Source organism: Ricinus communis, chromosome 2 (assembly GCF_019578655.1).
Source record: "Ricinus communis isolate WT05 ecotype wild-type chromosome 2, ASM1957865v1, whole genome shotgun sequence".
NCBI classification, from domain to species: Eukaryota; Viridiplantae; Streptophyta; class Magnoliopsida; order Malpighiales; family Euphorbiaceae; genus Ricinus; species Ricinus communis.
Genome location: NC_063257.1, coordinates 11096054 through 11112858, shown reverse-complemented (window position 1 = coordinate 11112858; position 16805 = coordinate 11096054). Strand labels below are relative to the sequence as shown.

The window sequence follows — 16805 nt, the reverse complement described above, 5'->3', positions numbered from 1 at the left end:
TATCATGATACTTACATTGAACAAATTTACAAGTAAAATATATCAATCCTTAAAAGAATTCTCATAAGTCTCACTAACTGTGAGCTTAATTACAAACTAATTATAATTACAGTTTACAAATTTCAAAACTTAACAACTGTTAATTTACAGTAAGAAGAAGTAGAAAAGTTATCTGAGTTCAAAAAAGAAAAAAAGAAAAAAGAAAAAAGAAAGTAACAGTAGGCAGCACATTTTCAAAAAATTAATTCCTTCCAGAACTTAAAAAACAAAACAAGATTCAAAACGCTGGACATTTAGAGAGAAAGTGGGAGAGAGATATAGAGAGAGAAAGTGGGGTTCTTATTCTTCTTCTTCTTCGTGTGCATTTCCTCTTTTTCAAAATACAAAAACATTCTTTTCTCTCTCTAAACCGACCGACTTTCTCTCTCCTCTTTTGAAAATCCTTTTTAAAAGAGATTTGAATATTCTCCATCGGATAGATCTCTTCAAGTCTCTAGGGTTTTTCTTTTTGTTGGATTTGTTTGATCGATCGCTTTAGTCGGTTTAGATTAGAGTTGAAATGGAGGCGATCGAGGAGTTGGGGCAGCTGTCGGAGTCGATGAAACAAGCGGCGGCGTTACTTGCCGATGAGGATGTTGACGAAAACTCCAGTTCTAGTTCTAGACGGACTTCTACTTTTCTTAACGTTGTTGCGCTTGGCAATGTTGTGAGTTCTTCTTTTCTTTTATTATCTACTGTTTGGATTGGTTTGGATTAGGTTTTGCATGTTTGAAGTGGTAGATCTTTGTGTTTGATATTCTATAGTGGCATCTAAGTAAATATGTATTTGGTTATAGTAAGAAGAAGTTAAATAATAGCTCCAAAGCGAAATGAATCGAAATTAATCATTATTGGTGTTAATCAAGCTCAATGATTCTCAATCTAGCTGGAAATGGATCCTGTTTATCCCCAGCTTTGAATTAGTCATCAATTGAATCGAATATGTTAGTTAGAAAGTGATTGTTCCTTTTCCTGACACCATGCGGATGAAATTCTTGTCTATAACCATTTTGTACATAGGGAATTTCGGGATTTATATAGGTTCTGATGCTTTAAATTTGTATATGCGCGTGTGGAACATTGATTAATTTTCTTTTGTAGTGACATAGCATTGGATGAGTTGCTGTTTACTGATTTATGTTTTGGAAGTTGTACTTTGTTATTATCATCTACTATGTAAGCATTTATATTGTTTTTCTGTTTGTGGGGCAAATTTTTAGGGTGCTGGTAAATCGGCAGTTTTAAACAGCTTGATTGGACATCCTGTTCTGGTAAGTTAATCTGAAAACCTGTTTGTATCTTTGTGCAGTACTACCTTTTATTTTTATTTCTATTGAACTTTATTATAATGCTCTATCTTGTTGCTGAACTTTATTTTTTCTTACTTTCAGCCAACTGGTGAAAATGGTGCTACTCGGGCTCCTATAAGTATTGATTTACAGAAGGATGGTTCCTTGAGCAGCAAATCTATTATGTTGCAAATTGACAATAAATCTCAGCAAGTTTCTGCAAGTTAGTAACTGAAACTTGATTGGTTTATTATATTTCTATTATTTAATATATGCTTGTTCATTAGTTCTACAAACTCTTTTAGTAAGGATTGGTTTAAATATATCTTCTCGGGTTCTCTTGTGATCCCTGGAATACTTCTGGTTTTAAGAGTGCTATTTTCCTCGGCTCAGTTGATATCCTATTATTGCCATCTTGTTTCTCAACCTGCACTTAAGAAGGGGGAGAGTATCCTGTGCACTGATAGGCGCTCTTGGTTACTGCTTTGGATATTCACGCACATGCCTAAGGATAAATGTAATAATATATCTGCTTAAGATTGAAAGGATAAATGTAATAATATATCTGCTAAAGATTGACTGGTTGTCTGTAAACGGTCGGCAACTTTACATGCATGCACTTGTATAGGTTCCTTTTACTCATTCTGATGTCTTTAAATTGTTAATTTTGATGCTGGTCTGCAGGTGCTTTACGGCATTCTTTACAGGAAAGGCTGAGTAAGGGATCATCAGGGAAGAGTCGGGATGAAATATATTTGAGACTACGGACAAGTACAGGTTGGTTCATGAGTTACAAATGTAATTATGCAGTAAGATACTAAGATGCAATATTTCACTATTAATTTTGTGGAGTTAGTAATTTAGAAAATAAAATGTTTGTTTGCTCCATGCTTCTTCCATTGAAATTGTATGAGCACTGTTTGTAGAATCGTCAATTGCAGAAGGATGTAAAAGAAATGATTTTTATCGCACTGCAGTTGATGAGACAATGTCTTGTAGAATTTTCATTTAAGGTTCGAGTTTTGGTTTAGAATGTATACTGAATACCACATATGTACAGTTCAATATTGGCTTGTACTGGGTGTTGATAAATCTCAATACAAATTGAGATAGTTAATTATGAGAAACTTGCATGGGAATACATGCTTGGCAGAATTAACTTGCAGGCGTTGTCTGACTCCTATATTATTGAAGTTTGGCAGTCTTGAGTTTCTTTTCATGGATGCTATAAGTTCTATAAGAACAATCTACATGTATGCATCTCTAACAAAGCTTTACATTCTGATGATATGTTAATTATAAATTAAATGCTTACATCTCCAAAGGTGGAAGTTTATATTGCGGTATCAGATATTCTCAAGCTGATTCATTGTAAGCTTATGCTGCTGCACCTGTTTTTAGATCAATCAATTGCGTTGCCTCACCTTATAATTGCAATTTCTGATTTGTTCTCAGCACCTCCTCTGAAATTGATCGACTTACCTGGCCTGGATCAGCGGATCATGGATGAATCTATGGTAAGAGTTATTTAATAGTTCTAGACTTTTATTTAAACCAGAGACTTATTTAAAATGGTGCTCATCGTCACTGGGTTCAATGCCAGTTTTTTATGAGCTCATTGGAAAAACATTTGACTGGTTCAATTTATTCAATTATTTCAATTATGCCTGTTAACCAAGAATGGTGCTTGAAACATTAAAGAAATAATTTTTTTGCGTGGCCTTTGCTTAGGTTAGTGAATATGCTGAGCATAATGATGCTATTTTACTAGTTATCATCCCCGCTGCCCAAGCGCCTGAAATTTCTTCCTCTCGGGCCCTTAGACTTGCCAAGGAATATGATGGAGAAGGTAAAGGGCTGCTCATGCTGTTTCTTTTTTGTTTTTATGTTTGCTGATTTTATAAATTTTTCTTAGATCTCTGTTAGGTTAAACTGTTGAAAAATCTGATCTACAAAGTGATATAAGTATCTTCTTTCATATTATGTGGTCCATTCTTATGTTTCCCTTGTCTCTGTTTCTGTTCTACGTCATTTGTAAGTTACTATGTGGCATGTTCTTACGTCAATGATAGGTACCAGAACTATTGGTGTAATTAGTAAAATAGATCAAGCTGTGTCAGACCAGAAAGCTCTAGCAGCTGTTCAGGCTCTGCTGTTAAATCAGGGGCCACCAAAAACTGCTGATATCCCATGGATTGCTTTGATTGGTCAGTCGGTTGCAATAGCTTCTGCACAATCTGGATCTGAGAACTCACTGGAAACTGCATGGAGGGCAGAGAGTGAGAGTCTAAAGTCGATATTAACTGGAGCTCCTCAAAGCAAGCTAGGCAGAATAGCTTTGGTGGATGCTCTGGCACAGCAGATACGCAAGCGTGTGAAAGTCCGGCTTCCAAACCTTCTTTCTGGGTAATTGGTTTTTCTACTGCAGGGCAATTCCTCTCTTGGGTTATAGTTACTATCCTAATAGGGTCTTGAAGATGTTTCCTCAAACTTCTTACCGATGCAGGTTGCAAGGAAAGTCTCAAATAGTTCAGGATGAATTAGTAAGACTTGGGGAGCAGATGGTTGAAAGTCCTGAGGGAACAAGAGCTATTGCATTGGAGCTTTGCCGTGAGTTTGAAGATAAATTTCTCCAACACATTACCACTGGCGAGGTGGGTGTTTTATGTTCTAATGATTACTTATATTCATTAAAAGTCTCCAAAGTATTAACTATGTTAAGCGTGTTAAATGATTATAAAATCTCTAAAGTGTTAACTCTGTTAAGCATGTTAAATCTATTCATTTGTATATTTGTCAATTTTAATCCGATTTTTGTTCAAGTTAAAGCTTAATAGTAAATCAAGTGTGCCATTTTGTGTAAAAGATTCATAATGTTTTGCTTTTATAATTTGCTTCCATTGTTGGGTGTCTCGCTAGAAGATGTACTGGCTTATTACCCCTAACAGTCGTTACTCATCAATGATAATGATATCCTGATGAATTTTCATATTAGATATATCAGCTGCTAATTACCAAATTTTATTCCAGGGTGCAGGTTGGAAAATTGTTGCCAGTTTTGAGGGAAATTTTCCTAATAGGATTAAGCAGCTTCCTTTGGACAGGCATTTTGATATTAATAATGTCAAGAGGGTATATCTGCTGCTTTGTTTCAGTTCTTCACTGCGGTCCTTTTCTTCTATTGCTTTCAGCAGTTTTGTGCTAAAACCTTTTTATATGTTCATATTTTCTTAGATTGTATTAGAAGCAGATGGTTATCAGCCATATCTCATTTCACCAGAAAAGGGTTTGAGATCGTTAATTAAGGGTGTTCTCGAGCTTGCGAAAGAGCCATCACGACTTTGTGTTGATGAGGTAACTTTTTTTCTCTATTCTTTGTAATGTTGAACTTTGTAGATTTCATACCTTTCTTTATACCCGAATGTTAACTTTTATGTTTATGGTCACTGTTGTAGGATTCATTTGAAGTTCTAATTTTGATCTGTTTAATAGTCCTTGTATAGTTACTCTCTTGGTGCTAGATTCATGCTTATTTATGTGCTTGTTTATTTTTCCTCGGGGGTTTTTTGTGCTAGTATGCTTCTACAATGCCTTACTGATAATTATTCATTTAAAATTGTGATATTTTCTATAAGTAGATTTTAGTTGAGTTTGACATTCTTTTCTTTTCTTTATTCTTTATTTTTTCAAAAGACTTCTTAAAGTAAAACTGCACTAAGTATGAGCTGTCACCTCTTTTAAGTCTATTCAGTACTACCTGGTTCTGTCTGTTACTAAAGGAGTTCATGCTCACTATGAACAGGTACACCGTGTCCTGGTAGAAATAGTTTCTGCTACTGCAAATGGTACACCAGGACTAGGGAGATACCCTCCTTTCAAGAGAGAGGTATAGAATCAGCATATCATTGGTTTCATATTATGCATTTCTGCAAGTATTTGTAACAACTGCTCCTTTTTCATTTTGTTCACCTTTTCTTTTAATCTCTTGCAAGGTCGTAGCTATTGCAACTGCTGCACTGGAAGGGTTTAAGAATGAAGCAAAGAAGATGGTTGTTGCGCTAGTGGATATGGAGCGGGCATTTGTGCCTCCCCAACACTTCATTCGTTTGGTGCAAAGGAGGTGTGCGGAATATTTTCAGCATTTTTTGGAGTCATAATATTGTAGTTCTATTACGTTTGAAATCTAGTGGAGAACACACGCACAGACACATTTGTAGCATATCACGTTAATTTTCTGTGGCACCCACTAAGAAAAATGGAGTGACATTTTTTTCATGATATGTAACTGTAGACTTGTCTATTGTATTTCTAGTTTCTTTTCTCTCAAATGTTTGATTAGCAGCTTTTGTATAACATATCTTTTTCCTTAGTGTCTTTAGCTAGTCATTCTGTGTGCCAAGTGGTGTTCCAGTGTATCTCCCACAATATCAGATTGGTCTTACGAGTTCTATACCATGTTATTTCTGGATTGTATGTGATGCCTATTTAATTGGATTTATTGTAGGATGGAAAGACAACGTCGAGAGGATGAGCTTAAAAACCGATCTTCTAAAAAAGGACATGATGCGGAGCAAGCATTATTGAATAGGGTAGGATGTTTCTTTTCTGCATTATATATGTGAATATTATTTTTGACGTGAGAGAGAAAAATGAAGGAAGGAAAATAAGGTGGGCAAGTCAATTGCCCTTGTTTGGAAGTGAAGGGAAAGTGAGGGGGAAACCAAAGTGGGGCAAAAAACACCATATTTTCCCTTCACCCAGGAATTTAATTTTCTATCTTTATTTTCCCTTACTTTTCATCAACCCAATCAGCCTGCATGTGTTTTTAATGTTATGTTTCTGTATTATTTTACTTGCTCAATTCTGTCAATTCTTCTAGGCGACTAGTCCTCAAACGGGAGGTCAGCAAACAGGGGGAAGTTTGAAATCTATGAAAGAGAAACCTAATCAGGCAGAAAAAGAAGGACAGGAGGCTTCTGGTTTGAAGATTGCGGGTGCTGAGGGAGAAATAACAGCAGGTTTGATGGGCCACTAGTAATCTGTTCTTGGACATAGTTCTACTTGTGCTTACTTTTGAATCATATTCCAATACTATTGTTGAGTGTTGTGTCAATGGACTGGATTTGCAAGATCTTCTTGGTCCCAGAGATTTGGAATTGCTTTACCTGTTCATGCATCACAGAACTTGGATGATAGAAATATATTCAACGAGTTCTTTGTAACTCTTGTTCCAATGTAGAGAATCTGTTGCTGGACTTTGGGAAACATTTTCTTCTTTCCCCCACTCGTGCTGTTGGTTTCTGTGTTACAGAATTTTTTATGATTGGAAAAACTTGTTGCATAAAGGCAGATGAAGTTTTTCATTTGTTCTTTGTCTATTGTCATGACCTCAGGTGCATAAGATTTGTCTTATCAGTGTCCTGTCAGGTTTTGATCTGCAGACAACTCAATGGAATAAGCAGAGAGCATATTCCAGTCTGGATTTTTATTTTGGAAAGAGAATCTTTTTGCTTTTATCTTCATGTGGACAAATTTTTGATAAATGATCCTTGCGGACAATAATTTAAATGATTACCGAATTGGATCTATCTTGCTTGGTCAGGGAATCTGTTTGATTTTATCTTCATTTGGACAAACTTCTGATGAATGATCTTTATAGACAATAATTTGAATGATCACTGTTTTGGATTATCCTGTTACTTGTGTTCAAGAAGTTCCCTTGAATGTTGCACGTGTTTAACAATTTTTTGATTAAGGCATTTGTCAGACACTGTCCAAATTTTGTCCTGCTTGACACAAATAGTTTGTAACACCATATCATCTGCAGGTTTTTTGTCAAAGAAAAGTGCAAAAAAGGATGGATGGAGCAAGCGGTGGTTTGTTTTTAACGAGAAGACTGGGAAGGTTTGTAAATTATTTCTGGAAGATGTAGATTTGTTGCATGTTATTTTCAGAGCATGATATTTTCAAAGCATGCCAAATGTCTACTTTCTATCTTGTTATATTGTTCATGATTAGTTTCATGTGCTGTGTGCACAGTGGTTGATAAAAATGAGCTTTTGGGGTTTGGACATATAATAGCTAGTTAGCTACTATACCTCTGAATGTAGCAAGAGAACAAGCTGCAATAGTTGAGGTGTGTTGGGGATGGGACTAAACTGTTTTTTAATGTTTGCAGCTGTATCAACAGCTATAGACTTTGGAAGCCAGCCTGTTTTTTTAGACCTCTAGTATATATTTACAGTTTACATCAGATCAAAGAAGTTTGTTTTGAGAACTCCAGTAGACAAATGCAACTAATTTCTTTTATAGATAATCGTTTCTTGTCAATGTTATATGTAATGATTTACATTATATGGTTCTTACGCTTCAATTTTACCTATTATGTACTTTACAGCTTGGTTACACAAAAAAGCAGGAGGAGAGACTTTTTCGCGGTGTCATCACCTTGGAGGTATGGGGAACCATCATTTCTTTTTGGGATTAATCTCACTTATGCTGTTTGGATTTATAGACATGAGTACTTTTGAATGTCTTCAAATTTGTTCTCTCCGTTCTGTGTAGAGTGCACAAGGATTTCAATGGTTCTATATACTGTTTGAAATGGAAATTATTATTATTATTATTTTGGTATACTGATGGTAGGAGGTTTCTGAGAAGTATTTTTAGGCAATGGATTAAGGTTAGGGACAATGAGTTAAACTGATATTCTACATGCTAAAATGGTGATGGTATGTGTTATGTTTAGTTAGCTTCATGACTTTGTTAATCCAAGGATTACATGTTCAGGTATACAAGCATATAAAAGGTTTTTGCTGCAGTAGCCATGTTACAAGAAAGGTCCATGGTATTTTATGTTGTTGATGTGGGCGTGATGCTATTGCGTTCTAGATGTCCTTTTTCCTTTTAAGAAGGTTGAAAGAAATTGACTTCTATACTAGCTTCCTTGCAATATTTTCCAACTTCTATAATCTGGTGGTGTTGGGTTGAGGTTTGAAGTTTGCATTGAAGGACACTGTGTTGTCCTTTTTTCTTTTCCTCATATAGATGATATGTATAATTTTTCACAATGAATGCCACTCTATATAGCAGCGGAAGTCTTTTAAGATGTACCAATGCATGGAAGTTTTTGTATTTTCTTTAGTGGTTAATTGTTTCACTTCTGAATGCTTAGAATTGGATGAAATTCTATTGTAATTGCATCTTTGACTTATTCAATATCTTGACAGATTTGGGCTAAACCCATATTTCTTTGGATCAAGTCAAGTGGTTATGGAGCAACTTGTTAAATAATTGCAAGTTTTTTGAAAATAAATTTTTATACCAATGTCTTTGTCAATTTCTTTCTTTCAGCAATTAGTAGCATTCAGAGTTGTGCAGTTTGTTTGTTTTGAATACAAATTTGTTAGGACTTCTTTGTCCTTTTGCAACTTCTTTCCTATTTTTACAATATTGTTCTTTTTATATCTGTTAGTTCTATATTATATATTATCTTAGGCAGTAAGACCTTACACAAGTAGAAGTGTGAAACTCTTTCTTGCTCTTACAATCTTCTATTGTATATGTTCTTAAGGGGTAGAATCTTACACGTGTCAAAGTATGAACCTCTTCTCTGTTTTTAAACTAGGGATCACATATGTTGTGAACCTTGTGCATAAGAATTTAATGGTTTATGGATATAGTAGATACTGCTTTGAAGAATTTTGATTTTTGCTTAATATTTTTTAGTTTAAGACATGCACTACACTTCCAACAATGCAACTTTTGCTGCAACTAATAGGGCTTTAGAGTCTAATGAGATGACATATTAGGGACATAACTGGTACTGTGGTTTTGCCTTTTCTTGGCGGGGCAAAGAAATTTTTGTTTCTGGGCCCTGTTTCTACAGTTATTTTTGTGTGACCTCTGGTATACAGTTGCTAAAGATTATAATTAATACCTACTTTCAGCTCTCTCTCTGCCGTTTGGCATCATATGAATGGCAAATAAAGCTCCAGCCGTGCCACAGAGGCCTCTATATTTTGTGTTTGTGGCTTGCTGATCTAGTTTTTAAATACCAAAAGTTGTATTGTCCCATGCTCAGGAATGCAACATTGAAGAGGTTCCAGGTGAGGAAGAAGAGGATAAGAAAGCCTCAAAGAGCTCAAAGGATAAAAAGGCCAACGGACCAGATTCTAAAGCTCCCAATCTTGTGTTCAAGATAACTAGCAAAGTCCCATATAAAACTGTTCTGAAAGGTACATGATTGAAGGCTGAGACTGTAGCTGATAAGGTTGAATGGATAAAAAGGCCAATGGACCAGATTCTAATTTTTTCTAGTTACTTGCACTTCCTGACTTAAACCTTTTCTCTTGCAGCCCACAGTGCTGTTGTTCTGAAGGCTGAGACTGTAGCTGATAAGGTTGAATGGATAAACAAGTTATCAAAAATTGCACAACCTTCAAGAGGACAAATGAGGAATGCGTCCCCTGAAAGTGGTCTTAACATGCGGCAAAGTCTTTCTGATGGTTCTCTAGTATGCACTTGCTGCTTTACCATCTCATTGTCTTGGAAGTCATATTTATTTTTTCAACTTCCAATAGTTTGAATTTAAGAATGCTTTGGTACTGTTTATTTTTGCATGCAACATTGACTTGCTGTATTGCGGTTTTATCTGCTTGTTTATTTCTCCATTGTTGGTAATCCAATGAATGGCAATTGCATGTGCAATCTTGTATGACCTGCTAATATTTATGATTCATGAAGAGATGTATGGACTAAAGGTTGGATGTTGTTGGGTTAGCCTTTCAGAAATTTACAAGAAACTGGTTTGTGGTTTTATAGGATACTATGGCTCGAAGGCCTGTAGACCCTGAAGAAGAGCTCCGATGGATGTCTCAAGAAGTGCGTGGTTATGTTGAAGCTGTCTTGAATAGCTTGGCTGCTAATGTTCCCAAGGTACGCTTGTTTCTTCAATTTGCTAGTTAATTTTTTTAGATGGTTGCTTAAGAAATCCTTTGATGTTTGTCATTATTAAACAGGCAGTAGTTCTTTGCCAAGTTGAGAAGGCCAAGGAAGATATGTTAAATCAGTTATATAGCCGTGTCAGGTTTGATGAATTATCTCTTGCTGCAATTGGTTTTTGTCTGCTTAGGAAATTCTACACGGCTTTTGTGGTTGCATTCATGATTGCATGTAGTCTTGTTGGCATCTTCATGTGAATTTCTTAGCAATGCTATGATTTCACATTGTTGTCTTTGCCGATTTGCTCAAGGATCAAATATCATTTCTTATTCCAACGTGTTGTGTTTAATTCTGGTTAGTGCTCAAAGCACGGCTAGGATTGAAGAACTGCTTCAGGAGGATCAGAATGTAAAGCGCAGAAGAGAACGCTACCAGAAACAGTCCTCTCTCCTTTCCAAGTTAACACGCCAACTCAGCATTCATGATAACCGGGCGGCTGCTGCTTCCAGTTGGTCTAACGGTAATGGAGCAGGTATGTAGTTGAAATAGATTTGGTCATGTTCTAGTTGAGTTGAGTGGAGTTAAAGGCTTATGACATGTGCAAAGGATGAGTAGATTCTTCTCAGTTGACGTTCCACAATATTTCTTGTAATAGAAATATTACCCATTGATCTATTCCATCTAGAGTAAGTTTAAAACTGCAAGCTGAATCCGGATGCAATATTCAACTCATTTTGAATTTTTAGTACTTTTTGTCAGAAATCGTGGGTGGTCAGTTTAGTAGCATTAAGCCGCATAAGTTTTGGTTGCTGATATAAATTCTTGGGATTACCTTATTGCAGAAAGCAGCCCCAGGACAAATGGTCCACCATCAGGTGATGACTGGAGAACTGCATTTGATGCAGCGGCCAATGGCTCCGTGGACTATGGTTCATCTAGATCTATGTCAAATGGTCACATTAACGGTGATATAAGTTCTGGTTCAAACTCGAGTAGCCGGCGTACTCCTAATCGGTTGCCACCTGCACCACCGCAGTCTGGGTCTTCAGGTTACAGGTTTTAATAGAAGGCTGCCTGAATGTGATCGAGAATTATATTTTAAACACTCCCATTTTGGTGGGTGAGATTTCTCTGAAGCCCACTTGAGGATATACACAATCCCATGGCCATTGAAAAATCTATTTAGAATATTTAGAAGAGCAGAAAGGGTGTTTCTGTACATAAGACTACATTTCCTCAATATCAGGTATTTTTACGGCTTGTTTAGTTAGAAACATGGATTCAAGGTGTTCTTGATATCCATTTGTTATAATTTACAGACGCCATATTCTTTTTCTTCTTCGCTCGAGAAACTTTATTTTTTTCCCTCTATTGTTATTCCTTCCCCAATTTTTTGGATGCGGTAGCCTATAGGTGTATTTTTACTTGTATCATTTTTTTGGTGCCTGATAACTTGTAACATTTGGGATCCTCTGGAGGTGAGTGTTATAGTTAAAAACTTCTCATTCTAAAATCTTAGTGCATTTGCTGAATGTATTTGCTATCTGGTTCTGATTTGTTATGCTTTTTTGTATGGTTGATCATCTATGTGGGTAAATCCACACTGATGGTCCGACTTTTGCCTTTTTAAATCTTAATTTGTAACACAAAATCCTTCCAATTAAAATTGGGGTAACACGAATCCTTGGTATCATATTCCGTTTGAATGGTTAAGGGAATGCTGGTATGGCAGCTGATGTGTTAAATCTTTTTCTTTTTTTGCGGCACATTAGCAAGCCATTAAAATGAGGTATTTCAGCTCAAAGAGTATCCTTGAATTTTGTTTTGACTGCAGTAAGCTTGAGAGTCTTCCAACAAGCATCTGCAAGATAAAATCATCTGGAATTGCTTTCTCCGTCTGGCTTGCACAAATCTGAAGTATTTTCCAGAAATCTTGGAGAGCATGAATTGTCTAGTGGAGCCTTATCTACGACTCTATTTTTGCATTTGCAGAAACGGAAACCTTGTTTGTCTTTCAGAAGTTGAAACATCTTTCAAGTCTTTCCCCAGTGGATATAATATAGCACTAGCTTTAGTTTAACTTGTGCTACATGTACTGTTCTAGAGAAAGCAATTTCTTTTTCATATCCAAAGAGAGCAAATTTTATAAGGTTTTCATATTTTTTTCTAAAAAATATATATAATATATTTTAAAGTAGTTAATATTTTAAAATAAAAAATATCAGATTAATAGCTCGGTATTTTTTTATAACTTTTTAAATAATTATACAATTAACTGTGCTGTTTTATAATTTATTCACAGGCACTATTTTACTTTTTGATGCTAATAGTATGAAAATCTATGCTGATCATCTTTTAGTTGCAGTTTAACTTCAATATTACTTTTTCATCTTTAATTGTTTTCTATGTTAATAAAAAAAATAAAAAACAATTATAATCAATTACAAAATAAGGGTAAATTTAAACATTAAAAGCATAATTTTTAATATTTTTGATCTTCCTCAACACCTAAATACAATTCAAAAAAATCGAGAAATGTATTTGCAACAAAAAAAACTGGTAACTAATATTTAAATCATCTTCAACAGATAAATAAAGTTTAAAAGAAAGAAATTAAACACTTCTAAAAAATCAACAAAACATCAAGTAAACATAAACTAAACAACAACTATATATTAACCAAATATCAACAAAATCTTTTAATTATCAAAAAAATTAAAAATAAAAAAACTATAAATTGATATAAAAGAATCATAACAAAATTATAAATATAGGCCGAGAATTAGAAGACTTCAAATCATATATATAAACTAAAATATTATTTTGTACGTAAAGGTTGAAATAATTTGAACTTTTTATACAGAGAAAACGTACAAATTAAAAAAAATTAAAATGACAAAAGGAACTGAAATGAGAGAAATAGAAATAAAAAAAAAAAGAAATAAAGCTCAAATAAAGAAATTGAAAACAATTCTCATAAATTTTGAAATAAATAAAAAAAACCCCATACCTATTCAGGTTATAATAAAATAATGGGTCAAATTGACCAGTATTTTTTGAGGAAAAAAAAAATTAGTCCAGAAAAGCACATTTTAGAAATAAAAGAAAAAGAAAATAAAAAATTAAATGCTTTTTTTTATATTGTAGAACTAGTTATTTTGGATGATATTTTTCTTGACGTTTGGTTGATGATAAGATGGGTATGATTTATGTTTAATTAATGTTTGGTTGATTTTCCGATAAATGAAGAAAAGATAGATGATGTTTGTTTAGATTATTTAAGGTTGCTTTTAGTGAAAGTATATATATTAAATATAGTTGGATTTTTATTGTTTATTATAACAATAAATTTTTTATTTTATTTAAATATTATTTTTCTAAGAGTATCTTAATAATTTAATATTTTTTAAAATACTAAATATTTAGAGGCAATGTTTAGACTTGCTAATTTATTTTTTATTAATTATATTTGAGTTGTTATGTTTTTCTAAATTACTTTATCTATATTGTATTTTATACTTAAGGAATTATTTTAAGCAATTAATATAGAATTTAGTAACATTAATAAAATATATAATCTTGTGTTATTAAATAATTATTTTAAGTATGGTTAGTATAAAATTTTAATAATAATTATAAATTTAATTTTTTAAAACTTATTCATCAGATGTTAATATTCTGATAATAATATAATTTATTAATATATATTATAAATATATAAATATTTATTATATAAAGATAATAATTAATATTAAAAAATAATTTTTTTATTATATAATTAATTAATATAATAAATGAGCTATTTATAAATTAAGCTCTAACTACTTATGAGTTCAATCTTTTGAAATGAGATGAGCTCGAGTTTCAATATAAGAGTTTGACCTTTTGCTAAGTTAAACCAAGTTGAGCTCGAGCTTGTTAACTTCGACTCGACTCAGCTCTAATCATAATAATCAATAAAATCATTTAGTTATGAAAAATTTAAACTAAACATAAATAAAATAAAATGAAAATGAATAAAATAAATTAAAATAAATAAAAAAATAATAAAAAATTTAGCAATCATTAACTAATTAAAAAATAATCACTAATCAATTAACACAATTAATTAATTAGTTCCTATTAATTACGATATCTCAATATATCCTAAAAGATTTACGAAATTCTAAATCCAATAATATCTAATTAATAGTATAAATTAATATTTTTAATAAATATCAATTTCAATAATTCATTAAACTGATATATATCATTCAAAAAATATAGTGATAATCTTTTAAAATAAGTTGATGTATATCGATTTAGGAGGTGATTTTTAAATTGCATATATCATATAATGATGGCATTGGACTTGCAAACAAATTCATTTAAAAAAATTAATTTTCTATTAAGTTTTCTATTAAATTGCTAAATTACTCTTCAATTTTTTAACTTCAATATTTTTATATTATTTTCAATTTTCACCTCATTTATTTTATTTTTTCTATTTCATTGTTTATTCTTATATTCTTCTCTTGAAAAGAAGTTTTCGAAATTAATAAATAATTATATAAGGACTTAAAAAATAAAAAAATTTAAGATTTAAAATATTTTGAAACAAAATACTTTAGAGACCTAATGAGTCAAAATAAAATATTTTGCTGAAATATTTAACTGCATCAGTAAGCAAGTTTTTGACAAAAATAATTTTAAAATAATAAAATTAATAAAATGCAATCATTTACTAGGAAATAAAATATATATATATATATATAAAAGTTCCAAAATATGGGTTTTGCCAAAAAGAAAGCAACATCTAACCAGTTGTCCTCAAGATGAAACAATAAAATTTGGACAATTTCTCTTGAAATAAATGGGGCTGGTATGGGTTCCCATGTCTAGAACATAGATACACGTGGATTCGTACGACCAACCAATCAAAAATATCCAGGCAAAATACATATTTATGTTTTTCAATTTAGTTATGTAGTCCGTTTGTAATTTTTTTAAATTTAATTTCACACATCTGAATATTTTTTTATATTTTAATATTTTTTATATATTTTTATTTTTTATAATCTAAATATTTAAATATTATTAAATTTTTTAAATATATTTAATTAAATTGAAAATTATATATTTAAATATAAAAATATAAAAATAATATATCTACTAAATTAAATTAAAAATTAAAAATTAAATCCATTGATCGATACAAATTTAAAAATATAATTATGTATTTAGTTAGATACTTTTTAAAGATAAAAGCTATTTTAAAGAGAATCAAAATTTAAGACTCAAGAATTATTATTGGTTAGCTCATTGCATGACAATTACTATTATTTTGAATATAAATATTTTTAATTTATAAAATTTGTATTAAATATTTTTATCTATAAAATAATTCATTATAAAAAATACAGTAAAATAGCGACCGACACAATCCCTTGGCTATATATGGACGGAAAAGCGACGAGATTATGATGAAAAAGAAGGCTAATATTTCTCTATAGATGTGCAATAGTTAGACGATAAATTAATAATAGAAACCTGGGACGGATTCCATCGCTAAACTATCGCTATCATAGGCGCCAAAACTCGGGGCGTACCTTTATAATAGATTATTGACGGACTAGCGACGACTTTTCAATGATGGGTTGTGCAATCTGTCGCTAAATATAGCGCCAAATTGGTGCTATTTTGTGTGAAGGCTGGCGAGGGATCGATCCGTCAATGATAATGACAGATACTAATATTCGTCGATAGTGTAGTAACATTTGCGATACACATTATTGTCGGTAAATGATATGGCACTTACAGACGGATTTAAAATCCGTCCCTAGCTATTATATTTTTCTATATGTTTGCAGTTAGTAATTAGCGATTGAATGTAGTCTGTCGCAACCTAAATGTAGCTATACGACTGCATTTCATGCCGTTTTGTTATTAAAATTTAGTGACAGATCCGTCACTAAATGTTAAGAACAAAACTCACCCTTTTGCCTTTCTTCTTTTTTATATCTAACACATTCAAGATATTTTAAAATTCTAACACAGTCACCATTACTTTCTCTCTCTCTATCTCTCATTCTCATTCTCGCTCTCTTTCTCCTTCGATGACCAGTTTCTCTTTCACTATTTCTCTCTCTTTCTCATCTGACACTGCATTTCTTTCTCTCTTTCTCTCTTCGATAATGATAGCAGACAGTCTGTAGGTAAATGATTTTGCATTTCTTTATTTTGAATTTCTTAATTTATTTTATTAAAATAATTTTTTTTATAAAAAATATACGTTTAAATGTGTTTTGATATTTGTGGCTCTTTTACACTCCTATGCTACAGTTAAGTAGTTTGATTGTTTAATTTAGTTTTCAGATTCATTAAAATTTGACTACTATAAATTTGAATAACTCAATAGAAAAATATAATAAATAACAAATAATATCAAATCAGAAAACTTTGTTGATTTGTTAATTAATATTAATTATATTTATATTATTGAATATTAAAAATATAATTAATATTACTATTTTTAAGATTGAAAATTATTATAAC

The 16805-nt window shown here is 32.2% G+C and overlaps 1 protein-coding gene across 1 annotated transcript; it reads left to right on the top strand.

Annotated features, from left to right (window-relative positions):
• Nucleotides 1-306: 306 nt before the first annotated feature.
• Nucleotides 307-11784, top strand: LOC8282474 (dynamin-2A). Its single transcript, XM_048370726.1, has 22 exons — nucleotides 307-706; nucleotides 1260-1310; nucleotides 1431-1551; nucleotides 2013-2105; nucleotides 2784-2845; nucleotides 3060-3177; nucleotides 3401-3734; nucleotides 3835-3982; nucleotides 4359-4460; nucleotides 4563-4682; nucleotides 5131-5214; nucleotides 5321-5448; nucleotides 5833-5917; nucleotides 6208-6346; nucleotides 7156-7232; nucleotides 7726-7782; nucleotides 9412-9565; nucleotides 9686-9843; nucleotides 10152-10265; nucleotides 10349-10416; nucleotides 10631-10803; nucleotides 11114-11784. The coding sequence occupies exons 1-22, from the start codon at nucleotides 560-562 to the stop codon at nucleotides 11332-11334; spliced, it is 2754 nt and encodes a 917-aa protein (XP_048226683.1). The 5' UTR covers nucleotides 307-559; the 3' UTR covers nucleotides 11335-11784.
• The last annotated feature ends 5021 nt before the right edge of the window (nucleotides 11785-16805 follow it).